At 50.2% G+C, this 25,252-nt stretch overlaps 9 protein-coding genes across 9 annotated transcripts; 5 read left to right on the top strand and 4 right to left on the bottom strand.

The window, feature by feature from the left end:
• The first annotated feature begins 473 nt into the window (after positions 1–473).
• On the top strand, positions 474–2,832 carry BDW70DRAFT_95186 (WD40 repeat domain-containing protein). The gene is made up of 4 exons (XM_073745263.1): positions 474–859; positions 907–1,022; positions 1,080–1,280; positions 1,327–2,832. The coding sequence occupies exons 1-4, from the start codon at positions 778–780 to the stop codon at positions 2,710–2,712; spliced, it is 1,785 nt and encodes a 594-aa protein (XP_073599757.1). The 5' UTR covers positions 474–777; the 3' UTR covers positions 2,713–2,832.
• Position 2,833: 1 nt separating this feature from the next.
• BDW70DRAFT_95175 (uncharacterized protein) lies at positions 2,834–3,467 on the bottom strand. Its single transcript, XM_073745262.1, has 2 exons — positions 3,135–3,467; positions 2,834–3,075 (listed from the first exon to the last, which is right to left on the bottom strand). Exons 1-2 carry the CDS (start codon positions 3,422–3,424, stop codon positions 2,955–2,957), a joined length of 411 nt encoding a protein of 136 aa, XP_073599758.1. The 5' UTR covers positions 3,425–3,467; the 3' UTR covers positions 2,834–2,954.
• Positions 3,468–3,638: 171 nt separating this feature from the next.
• Positions 3,639–6,101, top strand: pex8 (putative peroxisomal membrane protein Pex17). Its single transcript, XM_073735561.1, has 4 exons — positions 3,639–3,781; positions 3,852–4,855; positions 4,907–5,355; positions 5,408–6,101. Exons 1-4 carry the CDS (start codon positions 3,708–3,710, stop codon positions 5,981–5,983), a joined length of 2,103 nt encoding a protein of 700 aa, XP_073599759.1. The 5' UTR covers positions 3,639–3,707; the 3' UTR covers positions 5,984–6,101.
• Positions 6,102–6,135: 34 nt separating this feature from the next.
• BDW70DRAFT_129158 (protein-S-isoprenylcysteine carboxyl O-methyltransferase) lies at positions 6,136–7,213 on the bottom strand. Its single transcript, XM_073735562.1, has 2 exons — positions 6,297–7,213; positions 6,136–6,241 (listed from the first exon to the last, which is right to left on the bottom strand). The coding sequence occupies exons 1-2, from the start codon at positions 7,120–7,122 to the stop codon at positions 6,153–6,155; spliced, it is 915 nt and encodes a 304-aa protein (XP_073599760.1). The 5' UTR covers positions 7,123–7,213; the 3' UTR covers positions 6,136–6,152.
• Positions 7,214–7,622: 409 nt separating this feature from the next.
• Positions 7,623–8,391, top strand: BDW70DRAFT_156612 (sugar O-acetyltransferase; the record flags this gene model as incomplete). The annotated part of the gene is made up of 2 exons (XM_073740213.1): positions 7,623–7,780; positions 7,848–8,391. 2 exons carry the CDS (start codon positions 7,623–7,625, stop codon positions 8,389–8,391), a joined length of 702 nt encoding a protein of 233 aa, XP_073599761.1.
• Positions 8,392–9,374: 983 nt separating this feature from the next.
• BDW70DRAFT_156613 (putative ubiquitin C-terminal hydrolase) lies at positions 9,375–17,589 on the top strand (the record flags this gene model as incomplete). Its single annotated transcript, XM_073740214.1, has 13 exons — positions 9,375–10,005; positions 10,059–10,212; positions 10,267–12,988; positions 13,047–13,208; positions 13,265–13,415; positions 13,476–14,068; positions 14,124–14,227; positions 14,284–14,480; positions 14,539–15,102; positions 15,157–15,208; positions 15,259–17,339; positions 17,393–17,449; positions 17,504–17,589. The coding sequence occupies 13 exons, from the start codon at positions 9,375–9,377 to the stop codon at positions 17,587–17,589; spliced, it is 7,554 nt and encodes a 2,517-aa protein (XP_073599762.1).
• Positions 17,590–18,326: 737 nt separating this feature from the next.
• Positions 18,327–20,234, bottom strand: BDW70DRAFT_156614 (pseudouridine synthase PUS2; the record flags this gene model as incomplete). The annotated part of the gene is made up of 4 exons (XM_073740215.1): positions 18,327–18,549; positions 18,612–19,823; positions 19,873–20,076; positions 20,149–20,234. The coding sequence occupies 4 exons, from the start codon at positions 20,232–20,234 to the stop codon at positions 18,327–18,329; spliced, it is 1,725 nt and encodes a 574-aa protein (XP_073599763.1).
• A 254-nt stretch (positions 20,235–20,488) lies between these two features.
• On the top strand, positions 20,489–22,479 carry BDW70DRAFT_129168 (putative transcription factor TFIIE complex alpha subunit). The gene is made up of 3 exons (XM_073735563.1): positions 20,489–20,892; positions 20,963–21,058; positions 21,128–22,479. The coding sequence occupies exons 1-3, from the start codon at positions 20,798–20,800 to the stop codon at positions 22,260–22,262; spliced, it is 1,326 nt and encodes a 441-aa protein (XP_073599764.1). The 5' UTR covers positions 20,489–20,797; the 3' UTR covers positions 22,263–22,479.
• Positions 22,480–23,112: 633 nt separating this feature from the next.
• On the bottom strand, positions 23,113–25,065 carry BDW70DRAFT_129170 (NADH:flavin oxidoreductase/NADH oxidase family protein). Its single transcript, XM_073735564.1, has 7 exons — positions 24,912–25,065; positions 24,755–24,860; positions 24,264–24,683; positions 24,188–24,207; positions 23,892–24,128; positions 23,482–23,826; positions 23,113–23,414 (listed from the first exon to the last, which is right to left on the bottom strand). Exons 1-7 carry the CDS (start codon positions 24,975–24,977, stop codon positions 23,352–23,354), a joined length of 1,257 nt encoding a protein of 418 aa, XP_073599765.1. The 5' UTR covers positions 24,978–25,065; the 3' UTR covers positions 23,113–23,351.
• Between the last annotated feature and the right edge of the window lie 187 nt (positions 25,066–25,252).

The raw sequence follows: 25,252 nt of genomic DNA on the forward strand, positions 1-25,252 counted from the left end.
TCGACGGCCATCTCCCTCTATAAACGTGTTAATGATGCAGGTCGAATATACGCGATAGTAAGGATAAAGATAAATGATGAAAAGATGCGACCGAATATCAATGTCCGACAGAGAACTGCGAGAACGTGCTGTAGCATCTACTCAGCCCTGCGGATAAAGTGGGGATGATGAAGCATCGGATAGATATCACGATTCAGATTGACAGACCACGACCGGTCAATTGACAATAGGAGATGATCTGACGCGCGAGTTTACAGCAGAGAGCAGAGTTGAACAATGAGAGAGGAGAAGAACTCGAATACGGCGGGGTTATCTAGGCTTCTCATAATACTCTCGTAAAGTTCGAGCATAGGCCTCGAGGGGCGAGACTAAGAGACAGGGGAGAGAAGGGCCGTTGTTCCATCTGCATGCCTGGACCTCTGAATCCAGTCTTCCAGCGACTGAGAGTTGGCACATTTGGCCGGGGACTTTCGAGGCCTTGGGCCGTCGTGGCCAATCCGGCTTAGCGCCGGAGGCAGCTGTGTCCCGACCCAATCATTCTTGCAGCCTGGTCTCGCGTCTCAAATCGCTGCAACTGTTCTAGCATTATTCCAACATCCTAGCTACATTTGACGACGTCGCCATCCGAAATTAATCTCGGCTGCTAAAGCTGACTAGACCGACCTCGCCGTATCAGCGCGTCCGTGACCCGTCGGCCCGTCGAGCTCCCCGCCTCCACCCTGCCATGGTCGCAGACTTCATCCATCGTTTTATCTGCTAACCCACCTTCTTATCACAATGGCCTATTATGACGACGGTGGGAATGACTCGCAGCCGTTCGGCAGAGCCCAGGGCGGCATTCAAGGCCCTCGTCGACCCAGTATGTTGCCGAAGTCGCTCCCCCTGGGCCTCACTAAAAGCTCGCAGGGCTGGTAACCGATTATGGATCATCGATGGTACAATGGATGCGCAACCGGCGTCCGAAATACCAGGGCGGCCATCGGATGGAGACTGAAAGACCAAGCGCCAGTTACATGGTGGATGTGAGTGTCTGTTGTCTATATTGAAAGGGCACAGGGCTAACGGTTTTGTTATCGCAGATGCTCCCTCCGCTGGCACGAATACATTCCCCGGCAGACTCGATCCCCGTGCGACATCTGCATCAATCCATCGGAAAGTCAAAAAAGCCAATCACGGTTGTCAGGTGGACACCGGAAGGAAGGCGCTTGCTGACGGGCGGACACACTGGCGAGTTTATGCTATGGAATGGCACAGCCTTTAATTTTGAGACGGTCATGGATGTAGGTCGAAGTTTCTTGTTGTGGGATTCGGAGGCTAATCATCTAGGCACACTATGATCAATTGCAAGCGGGAGTCACGTCCTTAGCATGGTCGCACAGTAATGACTGGTTGATCTCTGGTGGACAGAAAGGCGATGTGAAGTACTGGAGACCAAATTTCAACAACGTCGAGACAATAGATGACGCACATCATGACGCCGTGCGCGATCTAGCGTGGTCACCTAGCGATACAAAATTCCTTTCGGCTTCTGATGACACGACTCTTAAGATTTACGATTTCACAGCAAGGACATGCGATACCGTCCTGACCGGCCATAACTGGGATGTCAAATCGTGCGACTGGCATCCGACAAAGGGTCTCCTGGTTTCGGGATCGAAGGACCACCAGGTCAAATTCTGGGACCCCCGTACCGCCCGCTGCTTGACAACACTCCATAGCCACAAGAACACCGTGACCGCTACCAAATTCTCGCGGGTGAACAACAACCTTCTCGCAACGTCGTCGCGTGACCAGACGGCGCGGGTTTTTGATCTTCGAATGATGCGGGACATTTGCATTCTCCGCGGCCATGAAAAACCTATATCTACGCTTACATGGCATCCAGTCCATTGCTCTTTGATTTCAACCGGTAGCGAAGATGGATCCTTATACCATTACCTGCTGGACGAACCTAATCTGCCAGCGGGCCAGATACCTACTGTCGCTCCATATGACAGCCCCGACCCAGCAAACACGCCCGCTCAGGTCATCTACCCAGCCCACCGGATACAGTATGCGCACGCCGCAACTATCTGGACCTTGGACTGGCACCCTCTTGGTCATATTCTTGCTTCTGGGTCGAAAGACAACTTTACCCGTTTCTGGTCTCGGGCACGTCCTGGGGAGACGAGCTACCTGAAAGATAGGTTTCACATTGGAGAGGAGGCTGCGGAAGCCCAAGGAACATGGAGTCGCAACTTCGGAAGAAGACAAATGCGCGAAGAGGAGGAACAAGAACTGCAGGACGAGGCGGACAGCTTGGTTGACCAAAGAAAGACTCCAGGGACAGGTCTCCCTGGAATTCAGAGCGCATCTCAACCGGACGGGCTGGGTTCATCTTTATTACCAGGTATTGGCGCGGCCCAACCTCCGCCACCCCCAGGACTTTCTGCCTCTATGGCTCCTCCAGGTAATGCTTTCCCTCCGAACCCTGTATTCCCAGCGTTTCCTTTTGCGCCGCCGTTTTCGGGGGCTCCACCCGCGTCAGGAGCACAACCATTGAATTCACCCAATGTCGATCTTGCCGAGCTTCAAAAGCAGCTCGCTGCGCAAGGGATTACACTACCGCCAGGTTTCCCGCACCATTTCACTCCTGTGTCTACACCGTTGGCGGGTGGCGGACTTCCTGGATTACAAGGTGGTTACCAGCCTGATAATAATTATGGTCGCTGATTGACCAAACAATGCGGTATTTCATGGGGGGCGGTGACGGCGCAACGGCGGGCAGTTTCCTTGGATAGTAGCATGACAAGGCACATGGTCTTAAATGAATGTATCATAGCATGTCGACGCTTTCACCTGTTCCTAATCGGAGCAGAAGTTGCATTTTCGGCGTAATGTTTCTGATATTCCTGGGCAGTGAGTTCCGCAACTCTTCCATCAATACCCGAATCCTTACCTTTGTATAATAGTAATTATAATCCGCCTGGCATTGGGAAGCTCGACAGTATCACAACCATGATGTTCACCCCGGCCCAAACAATGGGAATCCACGTCGACATTCTGAAATTCCCCGCTTCGTATACGGAGCCCAACCTGAAATGTTAGCGTGCAGTCGCAGCAAGCCGCAGCGTTCCTGAGAATCGGTTACGTACATGCCCCCGACGATACTTCCCGCTACAACTGCCTCTATACCTCCTATGACGGCGTAGATAATAGGTATCCCTAAGCAAATCTTCCAGTTCCGGCCTTGCATGACGAGCGAACAAGCAGCAACCGCTAGGTGACAGGCTATGTAGAAAATCAGCGTCCAGTATAGTGTGAATCGCCAGATATCTTTGGTATGGTATAAGTAGAAAGCAACATTGTCGCGGCCGGGGAATGGGTCGTAGAGGGATGGGAACGGAGGCGTCACGTAATTTATTGGAACGCGGTTATTTGCCATTTCGAATGTGCGTATACAAATATTCCGCCCTCAGGAGAGAAGTGTCTGTGAGAGGCGTCATAAAATTGATGCGGAGTCGGGACTATCACGCGATGTCTTTCATGCTTCTCCAGAGTATGGAAGGAGCATGTTTGCATAGTTTGCACCCTCCCATAGTAACCTCGGCAGGTGATGTCCGCGGCAATCGTCCGTTGATATCGAGTACGCGCCTGTTGACATCTCCAGTGCATCGCCGTTACCCCTATGTCATCCATATTCACAAGTTTTGGGTCTCTTTCCTAGCATGGCAACTGAGCGGTCTTTGGGCGCCCTTCTGCGCTCCCTTCAAATACCACCGCACGACCAAGACGGATTAAGGTAACAGAACAATGCCGATAAGCTCCTCGGTCTGTTCAAATGCAACAGCTAACATCTTCCTGCGTATCAGCCTACTTCCCACTGCAACAAGTCTCCTCGCAGTTCTAAAGAACCCACTAAACATTACACTACTCGCTTCACAGCTGCTGGCAGCTCCGGCAATATGGGACCAACCGGTCGACCTTCACGTCTGCAGACGGATTATCAGCGTCTTCAATACAGCCGCGATGGCAATTCTCCAGAGCGAAGAGTCGGAAGATCCGCGGATACCATGGGGCGGGCTTGGGCCTAGGAAATTGGATCGTGAACAATGGGTTAAGGCTGTCGTTGGGGGTGCCGATGAGAAGTCGCCGCGATGGAGGCACTTGCTTTTAATCGGTGGCGTTTTGTTGGGATTCGAGGGCCAGGATAGACAGGGGTTGCCTTGGAGTGTGAAGAGGAAGCTGGAGTCTGCGCTTGTTACGGCGGCGCAACTTGCTCTGGATGAGTTGGACCCACGAGATGGGATCGATGGTCACTGCATTATTATGGTGCTGAACTATTTATTTCAGCTCTTATCGGATGTCGAGAGAGAGAGACTGGATTATGATCGGTTATTGCCAGTTATGGTGCAGACCACTTACTTCTCGCCTGAGGGTTTTGAAAGCGCCTACTTCTTGGGGTCTGTCGACCAAGACATTGTTCAAACTCCCTCGAAGCGATTCGCGTGGCCGCCGCAGTCGGCTACATTTCAGCGTGTAACAGCAATAGCTTCCAGTCCGCTTGTTTCTGCGTTGGGACCTCTTTCCAGGCTGATTGCTAATGCGGTCGAGAATTCTCGGGATTCTAGGCTAGTTGCACGGTCCGTGGACCGAATTGCGGACTTTGTTAGGACCTTGATGGTGCAATGGCGGCAGAACAAGTTGTCGGAAGTCGACAAGGCTGAAGAACAAGAGTTTCTGGAGGCAGAATCATTGCGTGATACGATACCAAACCTGTGGAAGCTGCTTCGCAACTGTCTATACTCTGTGGTGATTATTCTTCGAGCTGTTCTTGGCCGAGTCGTCAATGACCGTGCACTGGCCTCTGACAAGAGTAAGGACTTTGTGGGAATTGATATCGTTCCTTCTACTAACAGTGTAGCAGGCGCGCCCTTCATCTCTATGCAGACTCTGCATATCCTCCGCAACCTATATTTCATTTCCTCGCGGGTCGGCCAGAATTCTTCTTCCCAGCATACATTCGTGACCCTGGCGGCTGTTGATATCCTTGCTCAGTATCCCGACTTGACTGAAAATTTCCTAACGAGTATCAAGCCAAGTGAGCTGGGTCGGATTCCTGCTCATCCCCTCGATCGATTTCTCGATCTATACTTCCTGAATACCTCGGAGCTTTTCACAACCGTAATCTCACCAAAGTTCAGTGAAGACGTGCTTATTCAAGCTGCTTTGCCTTACCTTCCAGCAGGTGGGAACAATCACCTCCTTGAGATATTCGAGGCAGCGCACAGCTTAGTCCTGGCCGTCTTCGCAATCCCTAATAACGCAGCCGTGGCTGCAAAGCATCTACCTTTCTACATTGATAACCTCTTCGCCGTAAGTCAATCATCATCATTTTTCCAGGAACACTCACTCAGTACCTTTCCAGGTATTCCCCAACAATCTCTCTGGCCGTCAGTTTCGCCTCGCTTTCAAGACAGTTCTCCAAGTCACCGCTCCGCCCTCCCCAATTGCAAACCGCCAGCCCCTCCTCCCCTCAATTCTTCTTGAAGTCCTTTACGACCGCGCTTTCAACAGCGCCTCCAAAACCCCTCTCCCACCATCCTCGCAACCTCCCAGCGCCTCAACGCCTGACCCAGAAATGGCCAAGGCAGCCCCGATTCCGCTCTCTGAGCAAGCATTCCTCGTCCTCGCTCTCATTGACAGTCTCTGTTTTCTTCGAGTTGAAGACCTGGAGGAGTGGCTCCCGCTGACTGCGAATTTGATCAACGCGGTTTCCCCTTCGGAGATGCGAAGGGTCTGTGTAGAAAGGTTTTGGGATGCGCTGTCTAATGGCGAAATGGATGTTGAGAGGGCGCATTATTGTGTTACTTGGTGGAGTACGAAAGGAGGGAGGGAGATGATTCTTTTGGGAAGTGAGAATGCAAGTGCGCAGGACGATGAGGTTCACGGTGCCTATATGTCTGGGGCTATTGGAGCGGTTGCTCCTGAAAGTAAGCTCTAGGTATATGTCGCTATTGGAAGAGGATCTGGATGTGTATGGTAGCGTTTGATACCATGACTGTGCTCTGGGATGTCAAATTATTGTAAATTTTTTTCGTCTTCACACGGACGGGGCACAAATTATCCACTTGTATATAACACATAGAAATATGATTCCACGACTGCATGCTTTACGCAATTCCTGGAATCCCAACGATAGTCCTCTTCTTGTACTCCACATACTCATTCCCAAAGAACGCAATCAAGAATCGCTCCTCTCCTAATCGAACCATCAGTGCCATTAAATGACGGGAAAAAGTAAGGAGAGAACTCACTCTGAATACGGTTATTGAAGAACTTCCACAGCACAACAGCGTATCCCACAAAACAAACTACATTACCGAGCACCAACTGGGTCCCAAGGCCCCACCAAAAGAACCCAAAGTAACTCGGATGTCGTAGCACCCTGTAAACCCCATGCTGCACAAGCGTATGTCCCTCCTTCCGCTCAACCTGCACCGTATGATTAAAGTTACTCCCCGCCTGCGCCATCGCCCGCGTCCTCACAGCCTGACCTAATACCATAAGAAACAGACCCAGAACAACCTGGACTTTCACCCCACCCACGGAAGCAGTAAACTTGAAGTACGAATCATGCGGGAAGAAGACGTATCCCAGTAAGCATTCAAGCGCGGCCGACGAGTGCGCAATATTATACGCCCACCCGTTCGAGGAAAGCAAGAAAGCGGAGATATCGGCGTAGCGCGTGTTGTGCGCGGCAGTTATGTAGTACTCCAGGAAATGGAAGAGCGAGAGACTGGCCAGGAAGAAGGGCAGACGCCAGAGGTAGTGAGGCTGGGTGTCGGAAATGGTGAGGTTCAGGAGGGAGATGGTGAGCGCGCTGGAGAGGCCGAGGGTTGTGCCTAGGAGAAAGGCGCGCAGGGAGATTCCGCTAAGGGATTTAGAGCCCGAGGGGTACAGGAGGGCGTCCGTTGATGTTGTCTTATTGATACTGGTAATCGGCTGCGATTGCGATTGCGATTGCGACTGGGGTTGGGATTGAGATTGGGAGAGCGAGGGAGTGGGTGGGCTCCAGGTGTTGTATGCTGCCGCTGTTGGGGTCGCGGAGGATGCGGAGGGAACAACGGTGTCATTGGCCATGACTAGGTACGGCGTTGCTCTTGATTACTCCAGAAAACGAGAAACAGAAATATAAGGTAGCGTCAGGGAAGAAGCATGGCGTGGCAGGAGGACAGACGGTTTCTTTGAGGAGTTCGGGGACAGATAAAACAATCGGAGGGTAGGCGGAGAACAATACCTCTCAAGTGGATATAGCTGCCCAGCTGGAGCCTCAGGGACCAATGCGCGTCATGCTTTGCTTTTTTGGTTCCTTGTTCAGAGCCCAGCTTATTCTCGACATTTAGAACCCTCGGGCAATAAGGGTAGTCCAGTTACTAGTATATTGTTGTCGACTTTCTCGACTTTAGCATTCTGAAAACACCATGGAAAAAGGCTTATGGGATTGATACTTCTGCCTGAAGCTTCGACCATGCCTAATCAGGAATAGTCGATCGCATCCCATCTAATACAACGGCCGGCGATCCCCAGCTGAGCTTCCTGTCCCCGCATTTGATACATTGGCGACACCACATGAAGTCAAGATGCCCGAGTCAGAAAAAGAGAAAATGCTGCGAGGAGAGCTTTTTCGCGCCTTTACCCCCGAACTAACGGCCGAGCGGACCCGTTGCCGGCACGCTTGTACTCGCTTCAACACGGCCGGCGAAGTCTCGCGACGACGCCTAATTGAGCTTTATAAAGAGTGAGAACGGCGCTCCTCTTCAAATCCTACATTGCCGATGGTGGACTTGCTGACATGAACACCATAGTATACTCCAAGACACAACGCCTCTCCCCCCAGCCAAAGAAGATCCAGCTGAAGACGACGCCATTCTCGAAAAGGAACCCTGGATCGAGCCGCCCATTAGAGTCGACTACGGCTACAACGTGAAACTCGGGCAGGGTGTCTTTATCAATTATGACTGCGTCATCATCGACACCCGTCTGGTAACCATTGGCGCACGAACTCTATTGGGCCCTAAGGTAAGCTTGTACAGCGGGACGCATCCTCTGGACCCCGATCTACGCAATGGCACGTCGGGCCCCGAGTCGGGCAAGGAGATCCATATTGGCGAAGACAGCTGGTTAGCAGGGAATGTTACTGTGCTTCCAGGGGTGACGATTGGGGACGGTGCAGTGATTGGAGCGGGCAGTGTGGTAACCAAGGTACGAATGCTTGCCCTCGACCGTTTACCCGTTAGGGTTGGAGAATCTGTTTTGACGGATGCACCTCAGGATGTCCCTGCATATCATCTCGCCGTTGGGAATCCTGCTAGAATTGTTCGCAAAATTGAGCGTTCTGGAGCGAGATAGCTTAGAACCCCAGCCCTCTATACCTACCTTGTGGCCGATTGGCTTCTAGGTGATAGATGATTGACCAGCCACTCGACTAGAAATTGGCATACGTAGCCCCTACTCGCTAGGAAACGGGCTAGACTCAGTCCACACACCTTCGTCAAGAAAGGCATGATGTAGCATTGGTGCTTAGATGCCTTGCCTCCTGCAAGGGGTCGGTCACAGGAAATCTCATCCGTAGGCACGAGCCAGAAAGGAGCCTGAAAGTACATTCATGAAAAAAGAAAGAAAAAAAAAATAAAAAAAAGTGTTGCGCGGCGCAACTCGGCCGAAGGAAGTGTCTCGAGGGAATCATATCTTAAAAGTGGGCTTAGCGGTAGGATTAGATATTGGTATCAACTCCTTCGTTCACGCTGCTCAGTATGTAGCAGGCAATCAGGGGAGAAGTCGGGATAACATATTTGAAATAGATTCCTGTGTTGATATGGGAACCTCCTAATTCTGACGAGAATAGAATTCTGAGATATCCAGCCGTATTGAGTCTCTCTCGAGGGTAGATTGAGCCGGCTCGCAGGTGAATGTGAAAGTGAAAGTGATTGTGGTGTGAGATCGAAAGAAGCCTTGCGCCCGCCACTCCACCGCCAACGTCAGAGCTGCTCGCTGGCTCCCCCAGGACAGCTTGAATCCCTCCAGCTCCAAACCGCCATAAAGAAACGGAAAAGGCCGTGGGTAGTTCAAGAACTCTGAGGTTAGGAACTGGTTAGTCTCATCGATCAGAATTTCTGGCCTTGGTTCTGTCTCCATTCTTATATTTCATCTCTACTCTCTTTTTTTTTTTTTATTCCGCTCTCCGTTGTCTAGGTACCTGCAACCGACCTGAGCTATCGCTCACTCTCAGCTCTCGTCTCAGCGTCCCATTTACCCTCGGAAAACTCTCTCAATCAACCAGACTTGCCGGCTTTTAACTTTGCAGTCCTCAAAGACCGAGCTTGAAAAATGTCATGGCAGCTGCCCCGCTAGAGAGCTCTAGCACCCCGCCTGACGCTACATCGACCGACACGACGCGTTCCCTCGGTGATCCCATGGAAGAAATCGACCCCCAATCCACCCGGAAACGTCCTCGTCTCGATAGCGGGAGTGGTGCTTGTGAATCTCTGCCAGCTCCCGACGAGGCGTCAGCCCCGCTCCCCGAAACTGCCCCGGATGCTCCTGCCATAGCAGACCAGGAAGCTGCTGTGCCGAACCGTCCAGCTAGCAGAATGACCATCAACATGAAGTCCCCTACTGCCGCTGATAAGCGCCCCACTGCCACCGAGGACACTCCCATCGAAGGACCCGATGCCGACGCTGATGCCCCCGCGAGAACCACCGGCGGACAACCCTTGAATGTCGTATCACTCTCATCTTCACCCGCTCAGAGCCCGGAGATAGAGGTGGCGGAGCTGGAAGATATGGACCAAGATCCAAACACTACAAATTGGAAGTCCTTAGGTGAAGCCTTGCGGGACCCTTTGGTGGCAGACGTGGTGCAGCTCCGAGAGCAGGTCCATTTACCAGATAGTTTCCCGGTGCTTGACCAGGACCGAGAGCCGCGTGAGAACCTGGAGGAAATATGCTTGTACATTGAAAAAGGTATGAGATTGTGTGGCTTACATGCGTAGTTATTAGACTGAACCCGCATCCAGGATCCGAGCATGACACTATCGTTTTCACAATGGTCAAACAGTGGCTGGATGATGTGGCGAACTCGCTAGAGAACTTCACATCTGAGACCTTTATGGACTCAAAGCTGTTCTGGGATGATGTTCCGATGCTAGCAGATTGTCTGCTTCGCAGAGCGTAAGTGTCCTAGGAATCTGGACAATGGCTTCTTGAGCATTAACGTATACACAGTGAACAATTTCGACCAGATGACACCGCCGAATTCTGGCGATGTCTAGAAGGGTTCCTCATCAACTATGCTCGGCTGGCTTTCCATCTTATTCGTTTGGATGCTCAGCTTCTAGGACAGTTGATTAACGAAAACGATCCTCCCGAATTAGATCTGATGTCGCGGAATTACCTTTACTCTCTGGGTTGGTTCTTAAGCTACGATAAAAATCCGTTCTATGTTGCTCTGCAGAGGCAGTACGGGCATGAGGTGTCGAATATGATAACCCGGCTTAATGATCAAGTGTTAGCGGCTCCAATAAATGGTGTCCAGTGTCTTTCCGCGTATACATCCAACATTGCCGCGCTCATTCCTCGCTGGCCTCAGCTTTCGCAGCCCTTGATTCAGGCAATGAGCATTGTCCATGACCTAGCAGAACCAAAAGACGACCACAGCGGGTACGGCCCGGATGACCAAACGGTTCCCCATGGGCATCAGCAAGCAATGGATACAATATACAGCCTCGTTCGGTCGGTAGACGAGCTATATCAGACTCACATTTCTAAAAAATCCCCTTGGATAACAAACGAGGCCAGTGCCACAGTGCTTCGTCATATTTCAAACACATACATGGCCCTGTGCAATCAGAGCGCAAGCTTAGCCTCGCAAATTGCCGACGATCTGTCTATACATGTTCCCGATGACGCTCCGCCGGTTAGTCTGCCAATTATTGTTTTTTACGGGTGGAGATTCAGCGTCCTCAAAAAGCACATCATGGATGGCCGAATGGAGCTCCGTGTCGCTGGGATTGACACAATGCAAGGTGACTTTGTCAACGTCTATTCTCAGTATATGCGAAGAGACATATCTTCTGGGCTGCATAATCCTGTTGTCCAATTTATGCTCAAGATGCTGAGGGAGAATAGGATTGTCGAGTACATGGTCAGCATCGAATCTCATCCCCAACTGATTAGCAGAAGCCATAACATAGTAGGCTTCCTGGTTGTTACGGGGACATATACTGATGCCGATACCGACACTATTTGGGAAACGGTCACAGAAAGCCCGGACCCTCGAACGGTGTCTGAAGTACTCGGAATGCTTATGAAGACATTCAGTTTGCATCATGATTTATCTGGTCTTCTTTATCTATGTTCCAAGCTTTTAGAGCTGCCTTTGACCCATTTTGACCAGCGGATGGTGGAATTTTGCGAACAGCTTTTCCACGTTCTGCGTGAAAGAAATCCCATCAGACAAGACTCCTTCGACAGTGTACACGTCGATGTGAGGCCGTTACGTCTGTGCGTGCGCCTAATTCGCGAGAGTGCTGCGACCGAAGACCTTGCTGTCGATCAAAAAGCTTCTCTGCAAAAATTCGCTGGTGGCCAACTAAGTTCCTTTATGGATGTCGGGCTTAGCGATGCCGATAAGATGGATATCTACGAGAGATGCGTTCAGGATATCGCCGAAAAGAATCAATTCAGCGTGGGCAGCATCCAAGCTCTAAATGCTCTTCTCAGCAGTCAAGATTCGCAAGAGATCCGGAAGCTTGCTACCGAATTCAATCTCACATACCTGCTTATATCCGAGATGGCTGAAGTAGTGCAAGGGAACCGAATCGATTTCGCGGATACCTTTTCAAGAAATGGCTTTATTTCCCGTGTTCAAATGCTTTCCCGGATTATTGAAAGGGTGCCTGATTCCATTACTCCGGAACTCGGTGACATTTTATGGCAGAGCATCTTCATGTCCTCATCTCTCCCCCAGCAAGGAAGAAGAATTCTCTGGGATATGTTCTGCGCAATCACTCGGCACGTCGTGACCGGGAATCCGTTCATTGACCGTTGCATCCAACTTTACCTACCCAAGCTGTCGCCCTCCGCAGATTATTCCCTTGAGGTGCTCGCATTTGCCAAACAGACTATAAATTACGAGATTCGCTTCAACCCTCCGTCCTCTGTCGCCGACAATGAAGTAATTTCGATTCCTGGAATGGATAGAATATGGAACTTTATCCTGACTGCACCCCCAAACTCAATCGAAGCCGATGCGACTGCTTTCGCCATAGATGTCTATCTTGATCATAACATCATCCATCGTTCTCCCAGTTCATCTGTTGAGGCGACGCACATGGCTTTGGTTGACCGTTGTGTTGATCAGCTCAAATCCGCGGCGTCAAAGCTGAAATTGCACTCGGGTGACCCAGCAGATGCTGAGGAAATGATGGCTGTGGAAGTCCCTAGTGATGGAACATTTGCAGATGAACTAAAATTCAGCCGTTCGCTTTTTTTTCTTCGTCAATTTCTACAAGCCTTACGTTCTCGACCCCAGTATAGCCCGCCCCAAAATTCACCTCCCAGTATACCAATCCAGCCGGAGAAAGGCGAACTGATCGATATACGGTACCAGGCGTTTGATGGTGGTTCACGATCCAAGGTTCGCTCGCTTCGCATTGGAGATTTGTCTACGGCTTCTGAACTCTATGAAACGCTCGTAAAAATGACCGGTTTCTCCAAGCTTATGATCATATTCTCGGGACAAAGGATGGACCTTCTCGAGAAACCTGACCAGGTGCTTCGGGATCTGAAGCTCTCATCAGGATTGCTGATCGTCCGGAGAGACCCGAGCTGCCGTGGCACGGCTGGACGGAAAATCCAGCCCTTGACTTCGGTTGATAATGAGGTGTTGAAGCACTTTGACGATTTATACGATCATCTCAATCTTGACGACCATCTCGCTCGGGAGGTGCGTCTTGGTACCGTCGTTGCTCTTAATAATGAAGTATGGCTGATCATTGTGACAGATATATGAGTTTCTTATCGTCTTTCCGCCCCAGGAGAAGGTTATGAATATGGTCAAGTCTCCTGGTGAAACCGACCAAAATATTTTTCCCATGGACAGGCCGTATAAATTTTTGTACTCTGTCAACGCACTTTCTGAATGTCTTCGACAAGAAGCTCTTGAGGTTTGTGACCTGATGTTTTGCCGAACCATCAACTTACTAACAATGATAATCAACAGCCAACCCCGAGCGAATCAATGGTGTCTCATAGTGTTCAGTCTGTAGTTACTGCCCTGACTCGCCGTGAATTGCTGGAGACGTTGGGAACCTCACCTATAAGCATTCAACTTGCAGCCAGCTTGATTGAATGTCTGCTCTCTGCTCTGACGGGTAAGCCATCACACCCAATCCTCTTATTATCGATCTGCCCTATAGTTAACTGATATTTAGTGAAAGCGCCTGTGTCTGGTGATGTGCCCGTAATTCTGGATACTACAGCTTTGGTTACTCAGTTAATTCGTATCCTGGAGGTCGGACAGGGCTTGCGCACCTCCCAGATGTCGGAACTCACGATACAAAGACTGGTCTGCTGCATTTTTGCCATTTTCCTCGAAGGGTCTCTTAGAGACCCCAGCTTCTGGGATGCAACAAAGCAGCAAGTCAAGTTCGATCGGCTCTTGTTCTCTCTTCTGATTGAGGAGTTCCGTCAGCCTATTCGAAAGGGGATATCGGACATTATTTTTCTTATCTGTAGTCCTTCAAAGCAGTTCAAGAAACCAAAATTTCCCGCCCCGCAAGCACAAGAAGCACGAGAAGTTGCGCTCTCTGAGAACCCCACCAGGATCGATATACTTGCAACGATATGGGATGCTTTTGCCCGTACTTTCTCACGTGTGCTAGAATTCCCAACGCAGTCTCAGGAGTTTTTCGAAGCCGCTTATATCGTATTTACATCAGTCGCGGAGAAATCCCCTCATGACCTGATTTTCAGTGAATATCTCAGGCAATGGAGCGGTATTATGCTCAGCCACAGAACGAACGAGGTTTGTTGCATTTTTTTTTTTTTAAAAAGCGATATACTCTGCTAACTTGTTTCAGTTTGTTGGTAGAGAGCCTGTAGATCACATTATTCTCGGTTTTTCTCGGCTCTTGAAGTCCTGCTTGGATATTTCTGCCTCAGCTAACATCACGCTCGACACTTTGTGAGTCGGCACTTCTCTCATGTCCTGTCTACGTAGCTAACAATATTCATCCACAGCAACCTCACAGAACAACTCTTCGATAATTACCTCTTTCCGGACCTTTCAATGCCTTCGCACGACCCTATAGTTCCGCAAATTCCTGTGATGCACACTCAAACGCGGCAAGAACTCTACACCATAGTTGGCTTACTCTCAAAGTACGGTGACAACTACAATCAGCTCATAACGCGCCTTGAGGATATCATACCGCAAGGTCCGTACCGAAATGGTCCACCCTACCAACTTTTTCCTGGCTGACAAACGTTCTATAGATCATACGTATCAGCCCGGTTGGTCTTTTGAGCGACAGAAACTCATTCGATCACCGGAGGGTTATTCCGGTCTGAAGAACTTGTCGAACACTTGTTACCTGAATTCGCTCTTGAGCCAGCTTTTCATGAATGTTGGGTTCCGTGAATTTATGCTCGGGCTCAAGCTTACGGATCCATCTGCGTCCCAAAAGCTACTTGAGGAGACTAAAAAGGTCTTTGCATACATGCAGGAGTCATGGCTCAGAGCCGTCGATCCCCAGGAATTTGTTGACTCTATCCGAACTTACGACAATGAGCCTGTGGATGTGACTATACAAATGGATGTCGACGAATTCTACAACCTGCTTTTTGACCGTTGGGAAGCTCAGATATCGAGCCCTGAAGATAGGAAGAGATTTAGGTCGTTCTATGGCGGTCAACTTGTTCAACAAATCAAATCGAAGGAGTGCGACCATATCTCAGAGCGGCTTGAGCCATTTTCTGCCATTCAATGCGATATCAAAGGAAAAGCGAATCTCGAGGAGAGCCTGCAGGCTTACGTCGAAGGAGAGATTATGCAAGGAGGTTAGTAAAAAATTGCCGGAAATGCTTGATAGTGGTAGTTTGCTAAGCTTGCAGATAACAAATATTCTTGCACCTCTTGTGGACGTCACGTTGATGCCGTTAAGCGGTGCGTTGACTCGCTACTGAAACTTCCTCCTGGTACTGACTTGCATGCAGAGCTTGCCTCAAAGATGTTCCTGACAATTTGATATTTCATCTCAAACGATTTGACTTCGACATGGTAACTATGATGCGCAGCAAAATCAATGACGAGTTTCACTTCCCGGAGCGGATTGATATGACGCCTTTCACTGTTGACTACCTTTCGGATTCCAATGGAGACACTCAACAGGACGTTTTCGAGCTGGTTGGCGTCCTAGTACATAGTGGTACCGCCGAGTCTGGCCACTACTACTCATACATTCGCGAAAGACCTACAGCGAACGGACGAGGTACTTGGGTAGAGTTCAACGATTCCGACGTTACGCGGTTTGACCCGGGAAGGATCGGGGAGCAATGCTTCGGCGGCTACAGCGATTCTCTCCACTCCACCTCGGCCGGACAAGTCCGGTTTAATAAAGTCTGGAATGCTTACATGCTGTTCTACCAACGCGTTTCAAGTATGATATCGGCTAAGTCAACTTACAACGCGGCGGAGAACAACTATCCAGTGCGCGTTCCTCTGCCTGTGGCGCTTGCCAACCATATTGTGATGGAAAACGAATTGTTCGTACGGGCCTATTGTCTGCTGGATCCGTATCATAGCGTTTTCGTTCGTTACCTTGTTTCACAACTCAACGAGGAGAAACTCGCCAAGAGCGAACCGAGGAACAAATTGGACAAGTCGGTAGTTTTCATCGCGCTTGACACGCTGGAGCAATTGCTTAATAGGACGAAAGAACCGACAGGGTATGAGAATCTCGTCAAGGAGATTTACCGCATCACCAACGAAATTCCCAAGGGGCCCCAGAGAGTCCTCCAGTGGGCTTTCGATAGGCCCGCTGGGATTCCTCATCTTCTGAAGAGTGTTCATCCACAAATCCGCAACGGTTCAGTCAGGCTCATTGTACACGCCCTGTCGAGGCTTCGAGAGAACGTCATAACAGCCGAAGATGGAAGCTTTGAGAGGGAGAAGTGGAATGCTGTCTACTTAGATGGTCTTGAGTTTGTTATTGCTACCCTCGATGGCATGTGGCCGACGTTGCACAGCGTCAGTCGCCCATGGGACGATTACTTTGAGCTCTTGTGCTCGCTGGCGAACCTCGGCAGTCAAGAAGTCGGAGTAATTCTCGAACATGGGTTTCTTCTTAAATGTCTAGAGATCTTGTGGCTGGATTCTGAGGACTCTATGAGGCTAAAGCGTCAATATCCTACCTACTATAAGCTGCTCGAAAAGGGCAGGAAATTTTCGCATCGGAAGCTTATGGACCTCTTGTCCGAATTACTCGCGAGAATTGACTTTACCGCCCGGCCGGTCTTGGAAGATGAGCGACAAGCGCTTCCGAATGAGAGATTTTCACTAACGTTGACGGAACACGACCTCATTCGGCCTTTGGGACAGCGCAGGGAGCTGGTCATTTTGAAGAAGATCCTTACCCAGTATAACAACCCACAAGCATGCAGGAACATTCTTGGTCTTCTCATGGATGCAGAGCCAGATGCTGGTCTCATGGAACCAATTTTCCAGGTTCTGCTGGAAGGTCTTCGTTTTGCACCGGCTGAGCGTTGTGCTCCATTCCTCGAAGCCGCCCTGATCCTGTGTAGAAGAGGTCCCAACATGGATCGAATTGTTGCGATTCTCAATCATGTTGCCAAGGGTGTCGATACAATCAATGATAGCGGAGGCAGAGAACACCTCTTGTTCTTCACGAACTCGATGAACAGTCGAAATGAGCGTCTAGGACTTGACCAGGCATGGTTCTCTTCTCATGTTATAGAATTGATTCCAGACTGGGTCCCGGCTCTCCTCATTTACCCCGATAGGACCATACGAAACATGACAATGGACTTCCTGCGCAAGATCCTTTTCATTGACGAAACAACAGCTGACGGAGAGGAAGGGCAGTCGCGTTATGCGGAAGTTGCCAAGGAGTTACTCTCAGCGAGCATTGACAAGTTGCGTAAATTGTATCTTGCCACTCCTGGAATCAGCGTCGAAGCAGGGGCGTTGGAGGCCATTCGAGCAGTGATTGATCATTGCTTGGTATCCTACTTTACTGACACTGAGGAGGACCAGAAAATCGTTAGTCAGGCACAAGGTACGTCCCTTAACGAGGATGTCACTGACATCACTTGCTGATGTGGATCACAGCGGTCGTATCGGCGATAGAAGAGATGGCAGTTGAGGTGCCCGAAGAATTACCATCCGGTAGGTCGGCCTTTTACTTTGTCTCCACCTTAGCGTCTAACCCACGGCCCCCAGAGTCTGATGTACCTTCTCCAGAGGAATGGGATGACGGTTCAATGATAGCTAGCGACTCAGAAATGGGAATGGCCGGAACGCCCTAAAAAGCAGAACAATGAGAACGAACGTAATGAAATGCCGCGACTGTATCACATATGAAGAGACGAATCTACGAAAACGAAGAACAAATGGACAATAGACACCGGCCATTCTATGCTTGCATCAATCGACGTTCCCGCCAACAGTTACGCTGTTGGGCTATGAGCTTTTTTCAGTTTGCATGGCTGCTTCCGCATGTTGTGATGTGAATTAGTGCGGGGAATGGCGTTACTAATGGGATTTATTTTGGGCCTTGCTTTCGCTTCACTTTTCCATGGGCGTACATAGTTAACATGAATCGCTGGAGGGCATGTCTACAGTGATATGTTGTCTTTTTCACTTATTCTCTTTTCTTGGTTGAAAGTTACTGCGCTGGCTCGGTTATGCACATCACATTTGAGAGCATAGCTGAGCGGCCATTGTATTTGGCTAGGGGCAGTGCATGTTTGTATCTATTTCAAAAATGCAGGAACATTGAGGCCAATGTAAGGCTTTCACGGAAGTTGGGATTGATTATGCTGAAAGTGTGATTTTACAGGCACCTTTGTTACATGACCGCTGTCTACCAGCGCCAACAGGGAAAACTGAAGAGGGGAATGGCACAGATGACAACCTAGACCGTGTATGGCTTGGCCACAGACAGTGAAGTCAACTGCTTCTCCATCGTTAAGGGCGCACGGGTGTCTGGCTTAGATGTTCCGTGACTTCACTTATTATTGATTCTGCCTATATATGAATGAGATTAGTTATCCTCAGTGCCATTTTGTTCATCCTCCGATTCCTGCTCCACCTCGGCCAGTGCTTCACGTTGAGATTTGCGTTTTGGCTGAGCGGTGTCATTAGGCTTGGGATCCGCTGATTCTCCAGGTCCAAGGGCGGGCTTGGCTGCAGCGATGCCACCAGACGTGACGTAAAGGAACTCCTCTTGAGCGTAGTGGTCAATGTGGTTGAAGAACGAGGAGAAGCTGCGGAAATCGGTTAGCATCATGTTATAAGCCATTGGTTAGTGGCTAACAGGAAAACATACGCGTGAGTTTGCTCTTCCTCCCTAAAGATCCGGTCATAGATCTCTCGCTGCTTAAACTCGCTAATCTCCTTCTCATACTTGCCGAAATCAATGGGCTCCTTCTTAAGGTCTGCCGCCTTCTTGTTGTAGCCGTCAAAAACAGGCCGCTCAAGAAGCAGACCCAGCCCAGGTGCCTTGGGAATAGCCATCTTAAATTCACCATACGAGTCATTGATACGGGCCGGATCGCAACCGCACCGAACAACCATTGTAGCCATAGCGACCATCTTACGGATCTGGTGCATCATGAAACTCTGACCGTGCACTTTCAGGCTAAGCCACTCGGTGCCGTCGATGATGATGGGTTCGTGGTTGAGTTTGAAGGACTTGATATGCCGTTTAGCGGAGGGATCACGATACTGTTTTTGAATTGTGTAGTTGTAGAAGTTCTTCGTACCGACGTACTTGTCTAAGGCCTGTTGGATACGAGCGAGACGGGTGGCAGGGATGCGGTACTCCCGCCTTGCTTTTAGGTAGGCCGCCTTGACGGTTTTGACGGCTTCGTAGATCTGTCTCCGAAAGGCGATTTCCGCCTCGTCTAAGGGCTCCGGTTCCGCCGATTTCTCTTCAGATGGGGCTTCGGCGACGGGTGCGGTTTTGGCTCCCTGCTCGGTGCTCGTCTGCTCGGTTTCTGGTACGCCATCGGTGTCGTCGTCCATATGCAAGGCTTTCTCCACTGGCTTGCGGATATCTTCGGGAAAGCTTTCAAGGAGCGGCTTGATAACTCTCTCATCAATATCCTCCCAGTAGTTGGCAACCTCTTCTTGACGCGCTTTGTAAGCCTCCAAGTCTCCCTCCTTTTCAGCAATCTCGACGAGCTTCTTCCCTAGATATGTATTGGGATGCGGGGGAAGGAAGCAATGTGACGGGATAAGGTACTCGTAGATACGTGAATCGCACATCTGGTAACTGCTAAACGATTTGTTGGCGACTAGAATACCCCAGACACGGATCTGAGGACTGAGATGGTCGTTGATCTTTTGGACAATGTCCGGATCCTCAACAATCAATTTCAAAGACACGATATTTCCGGCAGCATGGACACCTTTATCCGTGCGTGCACAACGGACCAGGGATGACTTCTTCGGATCGGCCGCGTTGGCCTTGGAGATTGCGCCGGCCGCGACAAATGCGGTGAACAGTTCTCCCTCGATTGTCTTTTCAGTTGTACTCCTACAATCGTTAGTATCCAAACGCTCATCAAGAAAGCAGGATATCGCACAGTTGCATTCCCTTATAGCCAGTTCCAGAGTACCCGATCAACACAGCAACCTTCTTCTTCGGACGCCGTTGCTCGTTCTCAATATCCTCCCTAGAGAACTGTGTAGCATAGATCGGTGTAACGACCTCCTCGCCATTTTCCAGCTTCCTTCGCTTTACTTGTTCGGCTCGCTCGTTGCGCTCTCTCTTATCTGGCATTTGCCGACTAGCCTCGTTAGCGTAATTCGACCTTGCTTTCGTGAAGGCTGGTATCCTTTAAATACGCCGACATACCTACCTCCATTCGGCCCTGCCCATATCGCGTTTCTTATGCTTGCGACCAGCATCTTGGGGTCCCTCAGTTCTTGTGCCGTTATTGTCCATGGTTCGTTGCGTTTCACCTGCCACCATCGTAGACGAGCTCCGCGGCAGTCGGTAGGAAGGAGAAGACGGTTCGGAAAGGTTGAACGAAGGACTTGCAAAGGTATCCGTATACACAGGTGATTAGGAGTTGACCACTGCCGTAGAAGGAGGTGGGAGCGCATGGATAATGAGTTATCTGGAATGATTGTCGGCCTTCTTTTTCTTGTCGGGGGTTTTTTCGCATTTCCGCCGCTAGTCCTGTTTGGAAATAGCTCCTGTCGCCTCAGGCTGGAACTGAGCCTCATTCTCGAACTTGCGAAGACATCATTCATCCAATTTCTCTTTCTTTATCCATCTCGCAACCTGCCATCTCACTGTGAACAGATGGCAGCTTCTCCCAGTTCATAATCCTGTTTCTCACTTCTTTACGGTCTTTACCTACGGTGATCGAAAAACGGAGATATGCTAAAGTTTGAAAGTCAGGTCTAGTACCTCATCAGCAACCTCTCCGCGCAGCGGCGCCCTCGAATTTTCTCACTTTCACTTCACTTTCTCTTGACGGCGGTGCTATTTTACGAACAACAATGGACCTTGCAAACACCCTAATTCGGACGGTAGCGCGGTCCTTCTACGAGACTCGTCACATTCTCATAGTCGATGCGCTCTTCATTCATTCGGTGTATGTTTGGCTGGCCAAGGGAGAGACAAGATTCCAAGAGGCTTCGTGTGCTGACTACTTTACGGTAAAGGCTTCATGCGGAAGACCTCGCCTTCCTCCTGGGAATGCAGCAGAAAGACCTGCGCAAACTTTGCGCCAAGTTACGCGAAGATCGTCTGATTGCAGTGTATGGCCTGCCCATGTCATTTTGACTTTTTTGGCAGAAGATTAATAAGCGGTTGCTGTTCGACTATAGTAATACACGAGCTGAAATTCGCGATGGTTCAACCCGCCCCGTCAACCGAGAGTACTACTACATCCCGCTACATCCGGTCATTGACGCGATCAAATACAAGGTTTCTAAGCTGACGTCGACAATCAAACTGCAATATACACCGAGCCAGGAGAGGAAGGAATATATTTGCCTGAGATGTGGGACCGAATGGACGGAGCTGGACGTTCTAAGTCTTTATTCGGAAGAAGGCTTCGAGTGTCAGAATTGTGGAGCTATTCTCGAGCGCACGGAGGACGTCAAAGGAAGCGAGGGCATCGACCGTACCGGTCACGAGAAGAATAGTAAGCTCATGGCGCAGCTAGATGGGGTGCTGAAACTTCTCAAACAAATTGACTCCGTCGAAATACCCCCGAATGACTTCGACACCGCCTGGGACCACAAGATTGATGTCGTGCGCAACCAACACACCAACCCCACCAGAGCAGCCGTTGTTGTGCCATCCAAGAAGCAAGAAGCCGTCCGCGGCAATCTCAAGACGGACGCCAGCGCGCTCGAAATCTCTCTGACATCCTCGGAAGAAAAGAGCGCCGCCGAGCAAAAGGAAGAAGCAGCCCGCAAAGCCGCGCTGGAGAAGCAAAATGCCCTTCCAGTCTGGCACACCCATTCCACAGTCTCCACAACGGCTGGCAACGTCAGCGCGATCAAAACAGAACCAGACGTCAAGATTAAGCCCGAGCTCCTTAAGGATGAAGAAGACCAGAAACCGAACCTCGTTGACCTTGACGACAAAGTCGCCGCGTACTACGCCGAAATGGAGCGTGAGAAGGCCCTACAGGCGCAAGAAGACGCCAGCAGCGCCGAGGAAGACTCGGATGAGTTCGATGAGTTCGAGGACGTCGGTGTCTCTGCTTCTGCAAGTGACACTGCTTCTCCGGCTGTGGGGGGTATGAATGGTTCTGGCCCAACTACTGCACCGAGTGGCATCAAGCGGGAGCTTGATACGGATTCCGGGACCAGTGCGCCGCAGACGGCGATGGGAACGCCCTCGACGCCGGCGAATGAGGGGCCATCAGCGAAGAAGATCAAGACTGAGCTGGAAAATGAGGTCAAGAAGGAGGAGTCTGATGAGGATGACGAGGAGTTTGAGGATGTCTAGTTCTCTTTTCTATGGGCGCTGGCGCTCAAAGTACTATAGACTAAAGATTTTGTGTTTCCTCCTGGTCACGCCCTGGTTTGCCTAGGTGATTTATCAAGCACGAGAGTCGATTTATGTGAAACCGTTTGATATTGTTATACTGGAAAACTGCATGTTATGCTTCTGCAGTAGGGTTATTTATGACATCTGGCATCGAAATAGAATTTTTCAAGTATACCAGACACTCTTGTAATACTGCATTCAAATGGTGTAGCATGAGACTAGGTAATGCCTAAATCCAGAAGACGAACAGACAAAAGGAAATAAGAGGTTAAAATGAATGGAACAACCGAAATCACTGCAAGTTAACCAACTATCAAGAACAAATCCTCTATAGTCCACGAATTAGTGCAGCTTCAACGTTCTCCCTTATCCACCGGCATCAGCGCCTCCTCGCGTTATAATCTCAGACCATGGACTTGTTTACACTCCAGGCCTGCGCTCAAAATAATGGCTCAACGCACAAACATTCACTCCTCCCATTCTCAGCGCCTTCTCCTTCTGGTGGTTCAATCCGAGTTTGTACCAGAGCTCAAGAGCATCAACGAGCTCTAGAGGAAGACAGACAATAATTCCGAATGGAGAGGCAACCCTCGATGAATGGCGTCACATCCGGTGGGTTGAAAGCTGCCGAGCTTGCACGGAATTTGCCTACTGCAGAACTGATAATTCTCCCGGTGATGGAATAAGTAATGGTGAAGAGTATGAGATGGTATATGGAAGGTTAAAGAGGGTATTGTGCCTTTTTCAACACACACTGCACGAAAGGAGAAAAGGAGGCTGGACGGCCAGTTTCTCATCAGGCGGTCTAGAGGACCAGCAGCTTGACGAGCTGTCTGCTTCTATAATTGTTGCATATCAAGGCCTGGATACGGCTAAGAAAAATCGAAATCCATATAATTAGGTGGTATCATCCAGACACCTCGCTCCGACAACCGACCATGTACACCCAATGAGCCCTCAGTGTCACTGCGGCACAGCCTTGTCGACAGAGAGTCCTCATCCAGCTAGTCTACACTTTTCGCAAACCCCGTTCAGACCTTCACCTACCTATAACGGTACAATAGTCTTCAATCCTTTGGCAATCCGTTGAATCTGCCCAGTGTAATACGTCTACACCATCATTAGCTACCTACCCAAAGCTGGCTGGGGAGGGAGAAGGAAAAAGGACAAGACGTACGCTCTCCGCTCCAGCTCCTATAGCAGCAAGCGGAATCCACTTCGCCCAGAACGGCACAGGGACCCTATTCAAATGCAACTGCGCCTCACTTTCCTGCACGCTCTCATCTAGCAGCAACTTCGGAAAATGCGGGTCAATTGCCGCAGGACGCCCGATGCCGACAAGGTCGCACGCGTTCTGGGAAAGGGCGTAGTTTGCGCCGGCGCGAGAGCGGAACCCCCCCGTTAGCATTAGAATAAGGGTTGGGTAACGCTCACGCACGGCGGCGGCAAATTCGAGGAAGAAGGCTTCTCGGGCGGCTGTCCGGGCGGATTTTTCTGCTTGCTGTGGGCCGCTATTGAACATCTACTCGGAGGGCTTTGGTCAGTACGCTTCACAGATGTGATGGATGGGGGAAAGCAAGGCAAGACCTTGGGATCTTCATAACTTCCGCCACTGATCTCGATGAAGTCAATGCCTGCATCGACTAGGAGGCCGATTTGGGTCATGGTGTCTTCAAAGCTGGAGGAGTTGTGGTCGGCTGAGTTAAATTTGATGCCAATGCAGAAGGTGGACGGGACGACGGCGCGGGTTTGTGTGATGATGTCGAGAACGAATTTAGCCCGGTCTGCGGCGCTGCCGCCGTAGGCATCTGTGCGTGTGTTGCTCTGTATCATCTTTAGTACTTATCCTTCTGTTCTGCTGCTGTTGTAGATAGGGAGGGCACCTTAGGGTTAAGAAACTGGTCTTGCAAGAGTCAGCATCAAGTCACCAAGCCCTTCGAGCTAGATGCATAAACATACCGATCAGATAACCATGCGCCCCATGCAACTCGATCCCCGAAAACCCGGCGTCAGCCATCAGCCTCGCCGCATCGACAAACTGCCTGGTGACGGTTTCGATATCCCCCTGCGTCATCTCTCTCGGCGGGGGGAACACAAGCCAGCTTAGCCAGCGCTGCACAAAACCAGCACCCATATCCAATGGGATAGCACTAGGCGCCATCGTGGCCCCCAAGAGCCCCTTGCGCCCTGCGCCGCGCGGGGATTGACGACCGGGGTGGCAAAGCTGGACGATAGCGGGAGTGCCATGGGCCTGCGAGACTTCGGCATACTTGCGGTACTGCTCGAACAAGTCTTTGTTGGTTTCGGCGTCGATGTATTCCCCTGATAGGGCGGGGTCGAAGGGTGACCCGAGGTGGTTTACATCGACTTGGACGTTCCCTTTGCAGATAATTTCATATCAGAATTGGTTTTGTTCATCCTGATGAATCATGGATAGTTTTGAGGCGAACCTGTTAGGACAGCGCCCCAACCGCCGTTGGCCCACTGATTGTAGACATTGATCAGGGCAGGAGTAGGGATATTCTGGAATCCGCCCAGAAACTCAGCCATTGCGGCCTATTGAGGTCAGTATTGCGCTGTATAAGTAGATGAATGGCCTCGTTATACCTTGGCGAGGCGGTTAGGGAGGACGAGCCCGCATGGGAGCTTGACAGAGTCGTTTAGCGACGGCATTATGAAGGGAATGGTAAGATATATGATGAAGAGGTATGCAGAACGAGAAGTCACAATATACGACCAAATAAAGCAAAGGGCAATATGCAGGATAAATGGCAGCCGAGGTTCGCTTTTTCACATGAGTGGAGACCTCTCTACTTTTGACTAGTAACTGCTGGTACCTAGGTACTACTTATCTAGAACCTTCACCCAAGGCTACACTGCGATGATGAAGCTCATTAATATCAATGAGGCCAGATGAAAATGTTCAAATTCTAATCCCTAGCCCTAAA

Source organism: Aspergillus foveolatus (assembly GCF_047715535.1).
Source record: "Aspergillus foveolatus strain CBS 279.81 unplaced genomic scaffold BDW70scaffold_5, whole genome shotgun sequence".
Classification (NCBI taxonomy): domain Eukaryota; kingdom Fungi; phylum Ascomycota; class Eurotiomycetes; order Eurotiales; family Aspergillaceae; genus Aspergillus; species Aspergillus foveolatus.

Bases quoted from the DNA above. Each gene is read 5' to 3' on its own strand.
- BDW70DRAFT_95186 (XM_073745263.1), top strand. From the start codon at position 778: ATGGCCTATTATGACGACGGTGGGAATGACTCGCAGCCGTTCGGCAGA. The intron at 860-906 runs GTATGTTGCCGA...AAAAGCTCGCAG, and splicing joins TCAAGGCCCTCGTCGACCCA to GGCTGGTAACCGATTATGGA. The intron at 1,281-1,326 runs GTAGGTCGAAGT...CTAATCATCTAG, and splicing joins ATTTTGAGACGGTCATGGAT to GCACACTATGATCAATTGCA.
- BDW70DRAFT_95175 (XM_073745262.1), bottom strand. From the start codon at position 3,424: ATGGCAAATAACCGCGTTCCAATAAATTACGTGACGCCTCCGTTCCCA. The intron at 3,076-3,134 runs GTACGTAACCGA...CTAACATTTCAG, and splicing joins GGAAGTATCGTCGGGGGCAT to GTTGGGCTCCGTATACGAAG.
- pex8 (XM_073735561.1), top strand. From the start codon at position 3,708: ATGGCAACTGAGCGGTCTTTGGGCGCCCTTCTGCGCTCCCTTCAAATA. The intron at 3,782-3,851 runs GTAACAGAACAA...CCTGCGTATCAG, and splicing joins CACGACCAAGACGGATTAAG to CCTACTTCCCACTGCAACAA. The intron at 4,856-4,906 runs GTAAGGACTTTG...ACAGTGTAGCAG, and splicing joins TGCACTGGCCTCTGACAAGA to GCGCGCCCTTCATCTCTATG.
- BDW70DRAFT_129158 (XM_073735562.1), bottom strand. From the start codon at position 7,122: ATGGCCAATGACACCGTTGTTCCCTCCGCATCCTCCGCGACCCCAACA. The intron at 6,242-6,296 runs GTGAGTTCTCTC...TGGTTCGATTAG, and splicing joins CTTCAATAACCGTATTCAGA to GAGAGGAGCGATTCTTGATT.
- BDW70DRAFT_129168 (XM_073735563.1), top strand. From the start codon at position 20,798: ATGGACCTTGCAAACACCCTAATTCGGACGGTAGCGCGGTCCTTCTAC. The intron at 20,893-20,962 runs GTATGTTTGGCT...TTTACGGTAAAG, and splicing joins GCGCTCTTCATTCATTCGGT to GCTTCATGCGGAAGACCTCG. The intron at 21,059-21,127 runs GTATGGCCTGCC...GTTCGACTATAG, and splicing joins GAAGATCGTCTGATTGCAGT to TAATACACGAGCTGAAATTC.
- BDW70DRAFT_129170 (XM_073735564.1), bottom strand. From the start codon at position 24,977: ATGCCGTCGCTAAACGACTCTGTCAAGCTCCCATGCGGGCTCGTCCTC. The intron at 24,129-24,187 runs GTGCCCTCCCTA...AAGATGATACAG, and splicing joins ACCAGTTTCTTAACCCTAAG to AGCAACACACGCACAGATGC. The intron at 23,415-23,481 runs GTACGTCTTGTC...ATGATGGTGTAG, and splicing joins TAGGAGCTGGAGCGGAGAGC to ACGTATTACACTGGGCAGAT.